Source organism: Panicum virgatum, chromosome 4K (genome assembly GCF_016808335.1).
Source record: "Panicum virgatum strain AP13 chromosome 4K, P.virgatum_v5, whole genome shotgun sequence".
Taxonomy (NCBI): Eukaryota; Viridiplantae; Streptophyta; class Magnoliopsida; order Poales; family Poaceae; genus Panicum; species Panicum virgatum.
Window position 1 is genome coordinate 15,468,431 of NC_053139.1, and position 14,312 is coordinate 15,482,742.

Sequence of the window (14,312 nt, forward strand, 5' to 3'; positions counted from 1 at the left end):
AAATTTTGGGTAAACCTGAACCCCACTTAATTTTTTTAAAAAAAATGAACGCCCCACTTCCCAATGCAGGCCTAGCTAACCGGCCACCAGTTGAACAAATCCAGCACTTGAAACAGGTTCTTGTACTTTGCATTACCAACGGGGCAGTATTCTGACACCTAATTAACGTACTTTGTACAGATTTGTGTCTCTTGCAGGATGCCGTGTCAACTTGGGACAGGATTAGGCAACCATGAGTCCGTGACGGTGGGCAGCATGACGACGAGACGAGCGAGAGTGCGGGCCGACTCGGAGTCTCGGACAAGAACGACACCGAACCTAGTCCGGTCCACACGGCCTATATACAAGAAGCTCCAGCTTGTTCTTGGCACCGATCTCGCTCCATCGATCTCGAATTCTCGAGTTCTCGACTGGCGTGGCAACCACGCGCAAAGGGGCGGATCAAGAAGGTGATCGAGCACACGAGTATATATCGAGGCGTGTGTGTCGTCCGGCGACCTCCGGCCACCGCGCTCGGGGATGGACGGCGACACCGGCGATCGCGCACCACACACGGCGGGCGTCGTCTCCGTGACGAAGGAAGCAGGTAGTACGACGACGACGAGGAAGAGGCCGTACGAGCGCGACGAGTTCGAGGCGGACAGGGAGATGGACAAGATGTTCAGATGCAACTACTGGGAGGATCCGGCATACGCCTTCAGGCTGCAGCGCTGCGGCCTGCTCCTCGCGCGCTTCGCCGCGCTCCGCCAATTCAGCGAGCGCGTGAACAGGGCCACCGACGCCTGGGAGGCTCGGGCCGCCACCGCCGACCGCTAGCTCATCAGTCACGCATGCATTCTTTAATTTCTAGTATTATTACAGAACAAATCGCTAGCTCATCAGGTTGTTCCACAACAAATCATCCTCTTTTCTTGGCTTATGTAAGTTTCTGTGCATAAGGTCTCCCTTTCTACTGCTATTACGAAACAGCAGAGCACCTGCCCAAGCTGGCTTAATAATATCTAAGCAAGAGTTGTACAATTCTCCATAGTTGGATTTCGTAAATTGTCATCTAATTCGCAGAGATAGCCCTGGTGAAATCAGATAGTTAGTTAACTAATGAAATTCCTAGTTCACATAGTAGCACTAATACTGTTCATATTTTGACCTATCAGATTCAGGTAATAAGTGGCAGCCCTGGGGGCTAAGTTGTTTGGCTGCTAGACAATTGAACTGAAGATGCGGACACTGCTGTCCAAGCCATTGAATCCTACCTTCACTTGCGTGCTGGTCGAAATCGATTCGGGTGCGCCAGACCCGGAGGTGCCTCCCGTGGGACGGCACCAAGCTCGGTAAGCTCGAGGCGCAGGTCTGTGGCCATCCTGCTCTGAAATTCATAGCTTCTCTCCATCTTTGCGATGGCATCCAGATGCGGGCGGCACTGTTGGCTGACAGCCGCCCAATCACATAGAGCCTTGGCGTTGTCTTTAATGCCACGAATGCGCTGGTGGTGAACTTGGACGTCCTCTTGCAGCATCTGCAGGCGAAGATACAGAGCTTCTAGCTCCTCAGACAGGGCTGCAATCTGGTGGCGCTTCCGCTCCTGCTCCTCCTGAACCGGGACAAACATTTGACAAGGGTGTCATAACTCATAAGCGCTGCTGCGAACGCCGGCCCAGCCGTACATCCAATCTAGCGCTAGCAGGACCGCAGGACGTACCTGTTCGGCGCCGCCATTCCCTGGCGCGTGCTGCTGGTCCACCGCCTCCGCCTGCTGATGCTCCCCCGCATTCAGCGGCACGTCCTCCGCCCTCGCCGCGCCGCCCTGGAACGCGTCGGCGTCGTGGCCCTCGCCGGCGTTCCCGCCGTCCTGTCCCTCGTCAGCCTCACGGCCCGAGCAGGAGCAACCTGCCACCGCACGGGATATTGGTCGGAATGGTAGACATGCATCACACGAACGAACGCCAAATAGGAAGACGACACGTACCTGGCGGCCATCCGCACCGGCATCCTCGGCCCCTATGATGACTGGACCCCGGTGGGGATCACCGACTGCTCCGCGGCGGGGCGCGCCCAGAACACCGCCGCCGGCCTCGGCCCCCGCTTGAGCAGCAGGTGCTTGGCCCCCTGCTGCTGCTCCCCCTCCCACCGGGCGGATAGGGACCCGAACGGCCGCCCGGGACGAGCCTCCGGTGGCCCAGGCCAGACGGCCGGGCGCGGCGAGGTGTGCGGCCTCGCCACGGAGCACCGCGACGATGACGCAACCCCCTCTGGGAAGGACCTGGCCAAGTCCCTCGCCAGGAGCCCTGATCCATGCCGCGGCGTCCGCGTCGACCTCGTGGCGCCCGTCGCGGAGAACTTCCGGGAGATCCCGGACGAGGTTGGCCGGCATGTACCCGACGAACGCCCCGCTCGCATCCAGGCTCGGGAGCCAGAAGGGGCCCCGGCTGCCGCCCGCGGCGAGTTCTAGCAGTGGCGCCCAGACGAGGCACCTCTTCCCCTTCTTGGTGCCACCGCCCTGTGGGGCACCACCACCAAGCGCGCCGAGAGGCTGTTGGAACAGAAGAAAACGATGACGACCAGATATCTGTTTTCGCTGCAATGAAGTTGGACATCATCAATTAAACTGCACCAATGAGCCTATCTGTTACAAGTGCAAGCTACCTGGTCACATGGCTACCGAATGCACTGATTTGCATTGCAAAAAAATTAAGATATTCGGTTTTGGAATCCCTGGTCAAGGCTTTTACTCCTTAGAAATTCCTGATGCTGAGCAGGTGGAGAATTTTAGAGGGATAATTTCTGTTACTAAGGGCAATGCCACTGCGGAGAAGTTGGAGAGAGAGCTTAAAAATCTGATCAAGCCTGACTGGGATTTCCGTGTGAAGGAACTAGATAGAAATGAATTTAGTGCTTCCTTTCCGGATCAGACATCTCTTAATACTTTCTCCAAACTGACCACAGTTGGTCTTGCGCTGTATGGTTACAAGGTTCAGATTTCCAAGACCAATATTGAGCCAGCCGCTTCCTCTGTTTTGCACTCTACATGGATCAGAATTGGGGGTGTTCCCAACTTTGCTAGAAAGGTGGAGGTGATTAAGGAGATTGCTTCCTTGGTGGCTGAGCCAATTAAGGTGGATGAATTTAGCATTTGGAGAGATGAGCCGGTGTGAGTTAGAGTGAATTGCAGGAACCTAGCAAATCTAAAAGGCTTTGTGGAGATTTTCTTCAATAGAGTGGGCTATGAAATCAAGTTTTGGGTGGAAGGAGCCCCAAATTCTTCAAGAAATAGAGATGCTTCCTCGGGATCTGGAAATCCAAATGATAGAAAGGATGAATCTGACAAGAGGAATGAGGACACTCAAGATACCAGGAAAATGGACAAAATGGAGGAGCCTAACAGTAATCTGGATAAGGACCTAGATGCCAGTCAAGGGGAGTCTCAGGACGATAGTATGGAGGACCTGATAAAGGATGGGTCACCTATGGAGGCTGAATTCCCTGACCCTATTGCAGTTTTCCACTCTGAACTTGGTCTGCTCCAGCTTGATTCTGTTGAGAGTCTCATGATCCCAAGTTTGGAAGGTTTGAGTGATAAGGAGCCTTGCTTGGTCCAACAGTCCTAGGTTTTGTCCCAGGAAGAAGAAATAGGGAGGGCTCAAGACCAAGATCTTTCGCAGCAGAAGCTTATGGTTCATAATGCAAAAGGGGTGTACTTCATGGATAAGGATAAATGGCCAAAGCTAGTGATTGCTGATGAAGACATCAACTGTACTCAAAATAGCTCTTTGGAAGGTCAAATGACAGATGAAGGAGGTGACCAGGGGTGGGAGAAACCTCCTTCTAGAAAGAAAAAACTCAAGCCGACCAAGCCAAAGGTGACTGTTGCTACCAGAGCTAGTTCCAGGATCCCAAGAGATGGCATACCCGTTGCTGAGAAGGCCATGAAGAGGGCACAGGAGAGGGATGAGCTGACAGGTAATCCTTTCACCATTCTGAATAATGCTTCTAATGATGACCTTAGAAAAATTGCTTTGGATTTAGACATTAATGCTGATTTCCTAGATGAAAACCTTAATGCTATGAAAGCAGAAGAATTAGTTAGGGCTGATCTGGCCCAAGCAAACTATAAAACTTATTTATCCAAACTTAAACATAAAGAGATCTCTCCAGAGGAGGAGGATCTGCAATATTTAGGTTTGGATATTATAGATAATGGTACTCGTGATATGGGAGGACCTAATGCCTCTGCCTCTTATGAGGCCCCCTCTAATTTCTCATAATGAGAGTCCTTTCTTGGAATGTGAGGGGTCTGGAGAATGTTGCTAGAAGGGGCCAGGTCAGGAACTACATCCTGAAAGAACGCATTGATATTGTTGGGTTGCAAGAAACTGTAAAGCAAGATTTCTCTGACCATGAACTGAATGAGCTAGCAGGGGGGCTTAACTTCATTTGGTTCTGGCTAGCAGCAAGAGGAAGGTCTGGGGGTATTTTACTGGGTGTTAAGTCGATGTCCTGGAAGTGGAGAATCATGAGATCAAAGAGTTTTGTATTTGTGCTACTATCAGAGGCAGGGTGTCTAACTTTAGATGGAACTTGATTTTTGTCTATGGCCCTGCACATCATGATCTTTCACATAGTTTTTTGGAAGAATTAGATGTCTATTGTTCTGCTGCTACTTTGCCTTTGCTCTTAGGAGGAGACTTTAACTTAATCAGGGCCTGTGAGGAGAAAAGCTCTGACAATTACAACCTCCCCTTGATGAGGGAGTTCTCTCACTTCATTGGTAAGCACCAGCTTAGGGAAGTGACCAGAAGTGGAGCAAATTCACTTGGACTAATAAACAGCTTTCCCCAATCATGGTCAATCTGGATAGATTTCTTATGTCTGATGGTTGGGAAAATAAATTTCCTCTTGTTCATGCTCGGAGTCTAACTAGAGTTGGCTCTGACCACTCTCCCATTGTTTTGGACTCCGGGGAGCAGGGAGCTCCTAGGCCAAAATATTTCTTCTTTGACAGCAAATGACTTCTTACCCCTGATTTTGAACCCATGGTGAGAGACAACTGGATTCAGGCTTCCTCTAGGCATCCTTCGAGGGTGGAGGCTATCAATGCCTGGCATGGAAGCCTCTGTTTTCTAAGAAAACGTTTGAAAGGGTGGCATATCAAACATTCGGGAGAGCAGGCTAAAGAGAAAGAAACTCTATATGACAAATTGAGGGAGCTTGACAATTTAGCTAATTCTGACCCTTTGAGCCCAAGTGAGTGGGCTTTGAGGTATGAATTAGAAGACAAATTAGAACTGATTTTGCAAATGGAGGAGCTCCACTAGCAACATCGAAATTCTGAAAATTGGGTCCTTAGGGGTGATTCTAATACTGATTTTTTTTCATAAATTTGCTAATGGTAGAAGGAGAAAAAACCTCATCAGCTGTTTGGAAGGGGATCAGGGGGTGCTAACTGATCAGGCTGAAATTGAGCAGCACATCACTACCTTCTATAAAAGCCTTTTTGGAGCTGCCCCCCCCTAGAAATTTGAGGCTTTCCTCATCCTTTTGGTCAGACCGTCATATCCTATCTAGGGAAGAAGAGGCTTCCCTGATTAGAGATTTTTAAGAAGAAGAGGTGAAGTCAGCCATGTGCAGCATGAAGAGTAATTCAGCTCCTGGTCCTAATGGTTTTGGGGTCCAATTTTTCAAGAGCTTCTGGCAACTCATTGGTAACGATTATCTTGCTCTTTTTTCAAGATTTACACAAGGGTGTGTTGGACATAAGAAGGTTAAATTACGGAGTTATAACCTTGGTTCCTAAGGCCCAGGATGCTAACAACATTAAGCACCCAGGATGTTAACAACATTAAGCAATATAGACCAATTTGTCTTCTGAATGTGGATTATAAAGGGATTACCAAGGTGCTGACCAACAGGTTCTCTGTCCTGGCTCAAATAGTAATTGGTAGTAATCAGACTGGGTTTGTGAAGGGGAGAAATATCCTGGAAGGGGTGGTAGTTTTACACGAAGTGATTCATGAGATAAAACGAACAAAGAGAAAAGGCATTATTCTAAAAATTGACTTTGAGAAAGCCTATGACAAGGTGAGATGGGACTTCCTCGAAGAGGTTTTGGTAGGAAAAGGGTTTCTTGCCAAGTGGATCAATTGGGTCATGCAGTCTGTCCAAGGAGGGCGTGTCTGTGTGAATGTCAATGGACAGAGGGGACCATACTTCAGAACTTTTGGGGGACTAAGACAGGGGGATCCTTTATCTCCCCTTCTTTTCAATTTGGTGGCTGATGTCCTAAGCAATATGCTAGATAAAGCAGTGGCAATGGGTCATTTGGTTGGCACTTTAGATTGGCTGATTCCAGGGGGTTTCTCATATTCAGTATGCGGATGACACAGTAATCATGATTGATGGGTCAGAAAAATCAATACTGAGTCTTAAATTGATCTTGTACTGCTTTGAGTGGCTCTCTGGACTGAAGATTAATTTCCATAAAAGTGATGTTTATGTGTTTGGTGAAGATCAAGAACATAAAGAGGTTTTAGCCAATATGCTGAATTGCCGACTTGGGGAGTGGCCGATGAAATATCTGGGCCTTCCAATCACTGAACATCGGGTTGGGAGTCGTGCCTTTATGGGCTTGGTGGATAAAATGAGAAAAAGGATTGATCCTTGGAAGGGTAGAAACCTGTCGTTGGGAGGTAGATTAGTTCTCACAAACTCTTGTCTTTCTAGTTTACCTATGTATACCATGGGATTTTACTTACTCCCAAAATCTGTTCATTTGGAGATGGATCAGATTAGGAGCAACTTCTTCTGGCAGGGAGCTAAGGAGGAATTCAGGTATCACATGGCCAAAATGGACATGATCTGTAGACCCAAAAACCAGGGAGGTTTGGGGATGATCACGATGAATGAATGTCTTTTGGTCAAGTGGATTTGGAGAATTGCCAAAGGTTCGAATGAAATCTGGTTTAAGATCCTTCAGGCTATATGCAAAATGGGTCCTTTTTCTCATCTTCCCCTAGGGGTGCCTCCCAGTTTTGGCAAAACCTTCATAAGGTGAAACATCTATTTAAATGGGGGGCCATTTTTCAAGTTAAAGACGGAGCCAATACTATGTTCTAGTAGGATACTTGGAAAGGAGATACGCCAATCAAAATCCAATTCCCGGATCTGTATAAAATGTGTGCCAACCCTCGGGCAAGGGTGGCAGACTGTTGGGATGACGAAAATTGGATTATCCCCTTTCAGAGAAGTCTGACAACGACTGAAAAGGATGACTTGGACAAACTCCTCTTGTGGTTACAGCCTTCCTCCCTAAGTGTTGGACTGGATAATATCACTTGGGCTTTGGAGAATTCTAAGGTCTTCTCCACCAAGTCACTCTACTCCTTCATGACCAATAGGGGTGTGATGCTGAAAGATTCGAATAGTTTCTGGAAGGTCCGCACCCCCCTGAAGATTAAGGTCTTCTTGTGGCAGCTGAGTAATGACATATTGCAAACGGCTACAGCCTTGAAACGCAGGGGCTGGAAAGGGAGCCACCTCTGTTGCCTTTGTGGAAAACCAGAGAATGTCGATCACATCTTCTTCAGATGTTCTTTGGCTCGCTTCCTGTGGGCTAGGGTAGGAGAGGCGTTAGGTTTGGCGCAATAACCAGGGTCCTGGGAGGACCTCGTGGCAACTTGGAGTAAGAATTGTAATTTCTCAAAGCGCTTGGGCATGCTTTTGTTTGCTAGTCTAGCATGGGCGCTATGGACTACCCGAAACAAAATGGCTATTGAGCATATTTTCCCTAATAATGCCATTCAAACTTTTCATGTTTTTGTTGGCTTTATGCAGCGATGGAGCCCACTATCGAAAGCTTCTGATAGAGAGAAAGTAAGAGATCTGGTGGAGCTTCTAAAAGCCTGGGCGATGGGTTTCCGACCTTCGATGACATCTGTTTCGGACATTGAATTCCTTTAGTGTTGCTTGTCTGTTTTCTTTTAAGCCTAGACTGTAAACTGGTACCCCAGTTTGTGACTTGGTTAACGCTTTGCGTTGTATCCCTAATTGCTTTCAATATAAAGCAGAGTTATCTCTTAAAAAAAGAAAACGATGACGACAGCCGTGAGAAGAAAACCAAGAGAGAACGGGCGGCGAACTCACCGGTGTCATTGGAGCGGCCAACACCTCGACCGTCCAATGCATCATCTGGCGATTGTACTGCGGCTCGGCGGTGTTGACGCCGACCGCGCTCTCCTCCGCGCAGACGGCGAGGCCAAATACATGGCGAAGCACGACGTAGCGGTCGGCCCCCGCCCAGATCCTCACGGCCTTCCAGATCACCGCGGGGTGCGCCAACACGCCGTCCCCACCGCGCTGGACGATGCGGCGTCCCCCGGTGTTGGTCGCCAGCGCGAGGTACCGGCCGTGGACGCCGCGGAGGGTGAGGTGCGCGACGCCGCCGCGCTGGACCCGCTGCACCACCCACGCCGCGTTTGGCGAGGCGCGGCGCGGTCTCAAGGAGACGACGAGCCCGTCCTCGTCGGCGTGGAGGTACGTGCCGCGCACGCGGCTCCGCAGCCGCACGACCGCCCCGTCGCGGAGCAACTCCATCGCAGCAGGGCGGCAGAGGCGGTGGCTGCGGGTGCGGTGTTGCTTCGCGTTGGAGCGAGGGCGGAAGGGGGAGGGGGGAGAGGGAGCAGGGGGCAGAGGCCGGGTTGTTGTTTGTTGGGTGACGGTTATGTCTCGGCCGGCGAACAATTTCAAGCCGGAGGCGGTGGCGATTGGCCGGACCCACCACGCCGAGGTCGACACCGCTGGCTGGTAGGCCCTTGCGTTCATCTGGTGCTGCGTATGGAGCATTGGAGCTCGTGTTTTCGATTCCTCTTGGCAGCGGCCAGACCATGCGGTGCTGCCTTCGGGAACGCTTACCCCGCCTCGGCTGTTGTCACTGGCAAGTGGGCCTGCCGTCAAGATGTTTGCCGAGCCCAATCGATTTTTGTACGTTGTCGCATCACGTAGACTTCGCCGAATATAACCCGAGCAATTTAATTTCTCATCTTCCCCAATTTTCAATCTGCTTCTGCTTCGGGAGAAAATTTACGGACATGAGAGTTTCTACTTTTGCTTCACCAGAAATGTAATTCTATGTTGTCGTCCTAGCCGAGTCCTTTTTTCCATCACCCACTTCCTTTTCAGTGTTACCCCAATCCCTTGACCCTTTTGAATCCGTGTCCAGTCTTGGGAAATTTGGGAGCCCTGAAATGATGAAAAGTTACCTAAACGTGTGCATGGCCAATAATGGGGGAAACTTGGTCCAAAACATACAATTTCACATATCAATGCAATAGCAGCTGTATTCCTCCGTCCGAAGGAATGCAACTCTCGCTTTTTGAAAAATCAAACAATTACCAAATTTATGTAAAATAGTATTAATATATATCATTAGATTAATCATGTATTATATTTTCAAACTAAATTTGTTTGGAGATACAAATATTAGTAATTTTTTGTATAAATTTGATCAAATTTGAAGTTATTTGAATTTTCGGGAAGTGAGGATTGCATTATTTAAGGGACGGATGGAGTACTTTCTCTTTCTTTTATGAAAAGTGATGTTTCAACTGAACGAAAATGTCATCTCTCGCTATTTTCAGTGTCATCCATCATATGCTCTCTATCGCACGATCTTCCATCCCGACATCCTACTATGCCTGTGGTTACGACAAAGTAAGATTCATCACCGTTGTCCCCATCATACATTTCCTTATGACATAGCTAGATTCATAATTGTTATTCCCAACATACACTTTACTTATGGTATAGCTCGATTCACAAATGTTGTCCCCGCCATACATTTCCTTTATCATCATGCATCGTCGTTGCTGTGGCAAGGAGTGTTTGGGTGCAAGTGCCAATACTAATAATACCTCCAAAGTGCTAAAATTTAGCATTATCTCATCGAAATGGGTTTGCTAATAAGGTAGACTAAATTTGGCTAAGATTAGAAAAACTGCAAGAGTGTTAGTGCTAACTCAATTTACGTCGTGCCTGAAGTCTTGCCTGTTGTATTGTGATGTGTTGCACTTGTTCAGCCTGACGGTCCTCATGTTATGCTATGCTAACTGGGCCAGCAGCCTTAGAGCATCTCCAATAGATTGATTTTTCCCTTTCCCCTTTCCACTTTTTAGCCATAAAGGGGATTTAGGGGAAAAAATTTAGCTCCAACAGATTGATTTTCCCTATTTCCTATTCCCCTTTTCCCTTTATTTCCCTCCCCTCTCCCCTATTTAAAGGGGAATTCCACATTCTCCCTTTCCTTCTCCCTTTCTATCCATTCTTTCCTAGCCACAAGATCTATATGCATGAGAAGATTCTGGCCACTCATGAATTAAAGGGGAAAGGGAAAAATCAATCTGCTGAAACACATCTCCCCAATAAGCTAAAATTGTAATGGGGATCCCCTATAAGATGAGAAAAGGGAAAGGGAAAAATCATTCTGTTGGAGTTGCTCTTAGCCCTCACAGAATGTCACTGAAAGGCAAGTCCTCATAACTCATAATCGACGGACTTTGTATTATCCACACTGTTTTTTTGTTAACTTTGTCTATGCATACCAGAACGTCAATGAGATAGAAGTTCTATCTTCTATTCTTCTCATAATCAACAGAGTTTTCCTGAAAAAAAAGAATTTATTTTATCCCCACAGATTGTTTTTTTTTGAAAAATTATCCCCACTGTTTGTATGTACCCCTGAGCAAATGGCAGTTGCCTTCCTTCTGTACGGGATTGGGGGGTAATTCACGTGTTGTGTGGGGACCAAGACCAAACGTGGAGGAACTTGCTTCCGAAGCCAAATACCGTCACCCGTGGCGTATATTACCGTCCTGCCCTTGCATTTCCCCCAGATCAGCGAGGCTGCCACCACCAAATCACGCCACCCTCCTGCCCTCTCCCCCTCGCTGCTGCCGCCTGTCTGCTTCCCGTGCGCGCTCTCCCTCCCGGCCTCCCGCTCGCTCGCTCGCCGCGGGAAGCCAAACCCCAATGGCGACGCCGCCGTGGGTGATCCTCAACCGCATCCTCCGCGTCGGACCCTGCATCACGGAAGCGGCGGCGCAGGAGCAGGAGCAGGAGCAGCGCGCCGCGGCCGAGGCCGACTTCAGCCTCGAGGTCGCTTTGCCGCCGCGGGTCACCGTCCTCTTCGCGGGCCGCCAAGTCCACCCCGACCCCGAGAACCGCGACGCGAACCCCTACGTCATCGCCGCCACCCGCCACTGCCTCCTCGCCCACTTCTCCGCCTACCCCTTCGACGGCGCCCAATTCTACAACAACCCCTTCGACAGCCACCTCGTCGTGGTGCGCGACCTCGGCGCGGCGCCGGGGGGCCGGGTGGCGGCCTCCGTGGTGCACATCCCCGACCGGTCCGGCCACGCCCCCATCCTCTGGAACATCCAGAACGTCGCCCTCGCCGCCGACGCCGCTGGCAACTACAGGATCGTCGAGCTCCAGGCCGACAAGGGCAGCGACCGCGCCACGCTCGTCTACCTCCGATCGGACAACTTCCCCGAGGGGTGGTGCGGGAAGCACGTGGCGTACCCCCTGGCGGCGCACGACCGGGAGTGGATCCCCCGCGGCGCGGCCCACGCCGACGACAGGCTCTGGTGGTTCGACCTCACGTGGGGGATCCTCAGCTACGGCGCCTCGGGCTCGTTCACGGAGCCGGGCTTGGGCTTCCACCCCCTCCCGGAAGGCCGTGGCCTCGACCAGGAGCCGCCGCACATCCACACCAAGCGCTGCGTCGCGGCGAGCGGGAACAGGCTGCGGTACGTGGAGATCATCGTCGCCGAGGGCGAAGCGGCGAGGGTGTCCCTGTGGACGCGGAGCCGCACCCCGGATGGGGCTGGGTGGCAGTGGGACGCGAACTACTCGGTGGGCTTCCCGGAGATCTGGGACGACGACAGCTACAAGGAGACCGGGCTGCCGCGGGACGTCCCCTCGCTCGTGGTCGTGTGCCCGTCGGACCCCAACCTGGTCTACTTCGCCCTGGGCCGGCACATGTTCGGCGTCAATGTGCCGGCGCGCAGGGTCGTGCACCACGGGGACATTGAGCCCCTGAACGCGACATTGCCATCGCCGGTCTCCGGCGCATTCCTCGTCCCTTGGGTTCTTCCACCAGAGGTTGCCCAAGGTAAGACGCAAATAACTGCTCCTGCGTTTCAGCAAATTCTGCCCTGCTTGCTTGCTTTCTTAATTGTGGCTGCAATCGATATATTCAGAGATCATGGCGTACGTGCTGCAATTCTGATCGATATCCTGTGTGGAATTGTAGTAACTGACTTGCATTGCCTAAATGCAGCACTGCCGCCGCCGCAGCCCGCGGCGGCGGATCCCGTTCCTGACGAAGACGTGTTGATGGCTGCAGAAGACCTCATCCGCATGAAGTACGACACTAGTGGCAGTGGATCGCAATCGCAAGCAGAGGGCGGAGGATGTTAGCAAGGCTCTAAATGTATGTACCTACGTTTCCAACTTCCAACAGATTCTATTGTGCTAGCTAGCTTGCTTGTTCAATTCCATGCTGCGTGGCTGCAATCTCTTCAGAGACCATGGCGTGCTTGCATTCTGATTTAGTGATGATATATCCTGTGCGGAGTTGCATATCTTCTTTTGTGTTCTTGCAATCACATGCATTTCAAAATGTCAACAGCATTGCATGATCTATCCATCTGCGTACTAATATGCAAACCTGCAATCACGTGCCTGTTGTGTTCCTCGTACTTCCTTTAAGATTGCCCTGCTTTAGGAGGTTCCCATTCCCATGACCAACTTGTCAATTAGTACTACTTGAATAATGTCTCTCAGGATAGCTTAACGAATTGCTTTGCTTTGTCAGTTATATAACTAACTATATATGCTTGCTGAGTGAGAACAAAGCAGAAAAAGTCAAGGGCAGAGCTTATTTATGTGCATGCATAATCATATATCTATACTTTAAACATATGCTAATCAAGATATTTTCTGTATCTGATGATCCATGGTGGCTAGATGAATCTGTTTCAAGTGACATAACAACTTGGAAATATATATGTGCTGACCAGGAAATAACAGTTAGATGAGTACCGTAATTATGCTTATTCATAGTTACTCAGGAAAAGACAAAACTATTGACTACAAAATGCTTGAACAGTTGTTTTGGATACCCTGATTGCTCCATTACTGCATACGGAATTAGCCGTTCTTGTCATAGCAGTTACACTACACGCCAATCTCCAATTGCACTGAACTTTACTCTGTCATTACTGTATTCCATTTGCATCACTCTGCACATTTTTCCAGCAGCGCTTAAAAGAAGTATCCTGATGTCTAATTAAGAACTCTCCCCTTCTTTGTGCAGGTCGTGAAGTTGCTCAAACTCGTGTCATGTAGAATGCTTTTTGCCAGAGGTGGGATTGTACATCGAATGAGATTTAGATGATTTTTCTTACTCTTGGTCTCAGTCAGAAATTGCTTCAACATTAAACCGTTCCTTCATATGGTCACAGACAGAAATTACTTGCTATCAAAGGATTTGTTCTTAAACACAGATGTTTCTACAGGATTTGTTAGTTCTGTACAAGCTTTTCTTTGAGATGTAGCCTGTAGGCACGATTTAATGCACAATGTGAATGATGAGATGAAGTATAGTTGCAAAATTTTGATTTCTTTAACCTGCAGGCTCTTTTGTTTTCTTCTCATGCATTCTGGCACTCTGCTCTCTTCTTTCTACCCTATTGTTTTCTACTGACACTAATGTGGAATAGATGTTCTTGAAGGATGATGTTTTGTCTTGCAAATAGTTCACACCATCAACGTTCTTGAAGCAACCTTTCTCCATCAAACTTAGTTTTGCTCTGGAGTATTTGCTAAATATAAAAATTTTCACTTACTTTTGTTGTGTGCCCATGAAATCAAAGGAATCTATTATCTTAATACAGTAGTGTTAAAAGAAGCCACCACGTTCGCCGAGAGAGTCTAGAAATTCCCACATTAATCTAAAAAAGAGAAAATCTACACCATTGGATTTTATGAAGATCTAACGGTTTAGAGTAATTCTCACGTTAATCTTTATCTTAATACAGTAGTTTTAAAAGAATCCACCACGTTCGTCGAGAGGGTTTAGAAATTATCATGTTAATCTAAAAAAAAGAAAATCTACACCATTGGATTTTATGAAGATCTAACGATTTAGAGTAATTCTCACGTTAATTCAAAAAAGAGAGAGTCTACACCATTGGGTTATATGAATATCTAACGGTTTAGAGTAATTCCCCCGTTAATCTAAAAAAGAAAAAGTCTACACC

At 48.9% G+C, this 14,312-nt stretch overlaps 1 protein-coding gene across 1 annotated transcript; it reads left to right on the plus strand.

The window, feature by feature from the left end:
- Positions 1-11,016: 11,016 nt before the first annotated feature.
- On the plus strand, positions 11,017-12,468 carry LOC120701952. Its single transcript, XM_039985741.1, has 3 exons — positions 11,017-11,034; positions 11,104-12,160; positions 12,329-12,468. The coding sequence occupies exons 1-3, from the start codon at positions 11,017-11,019 to the stop codon at positions 12,466-12,468; spliced, it is 1,215 nt and encodes a 404-aa protein (XP_039841675.1).
- Positions 12,469-14,312: the final 1,844 nt, after the last annotated feature.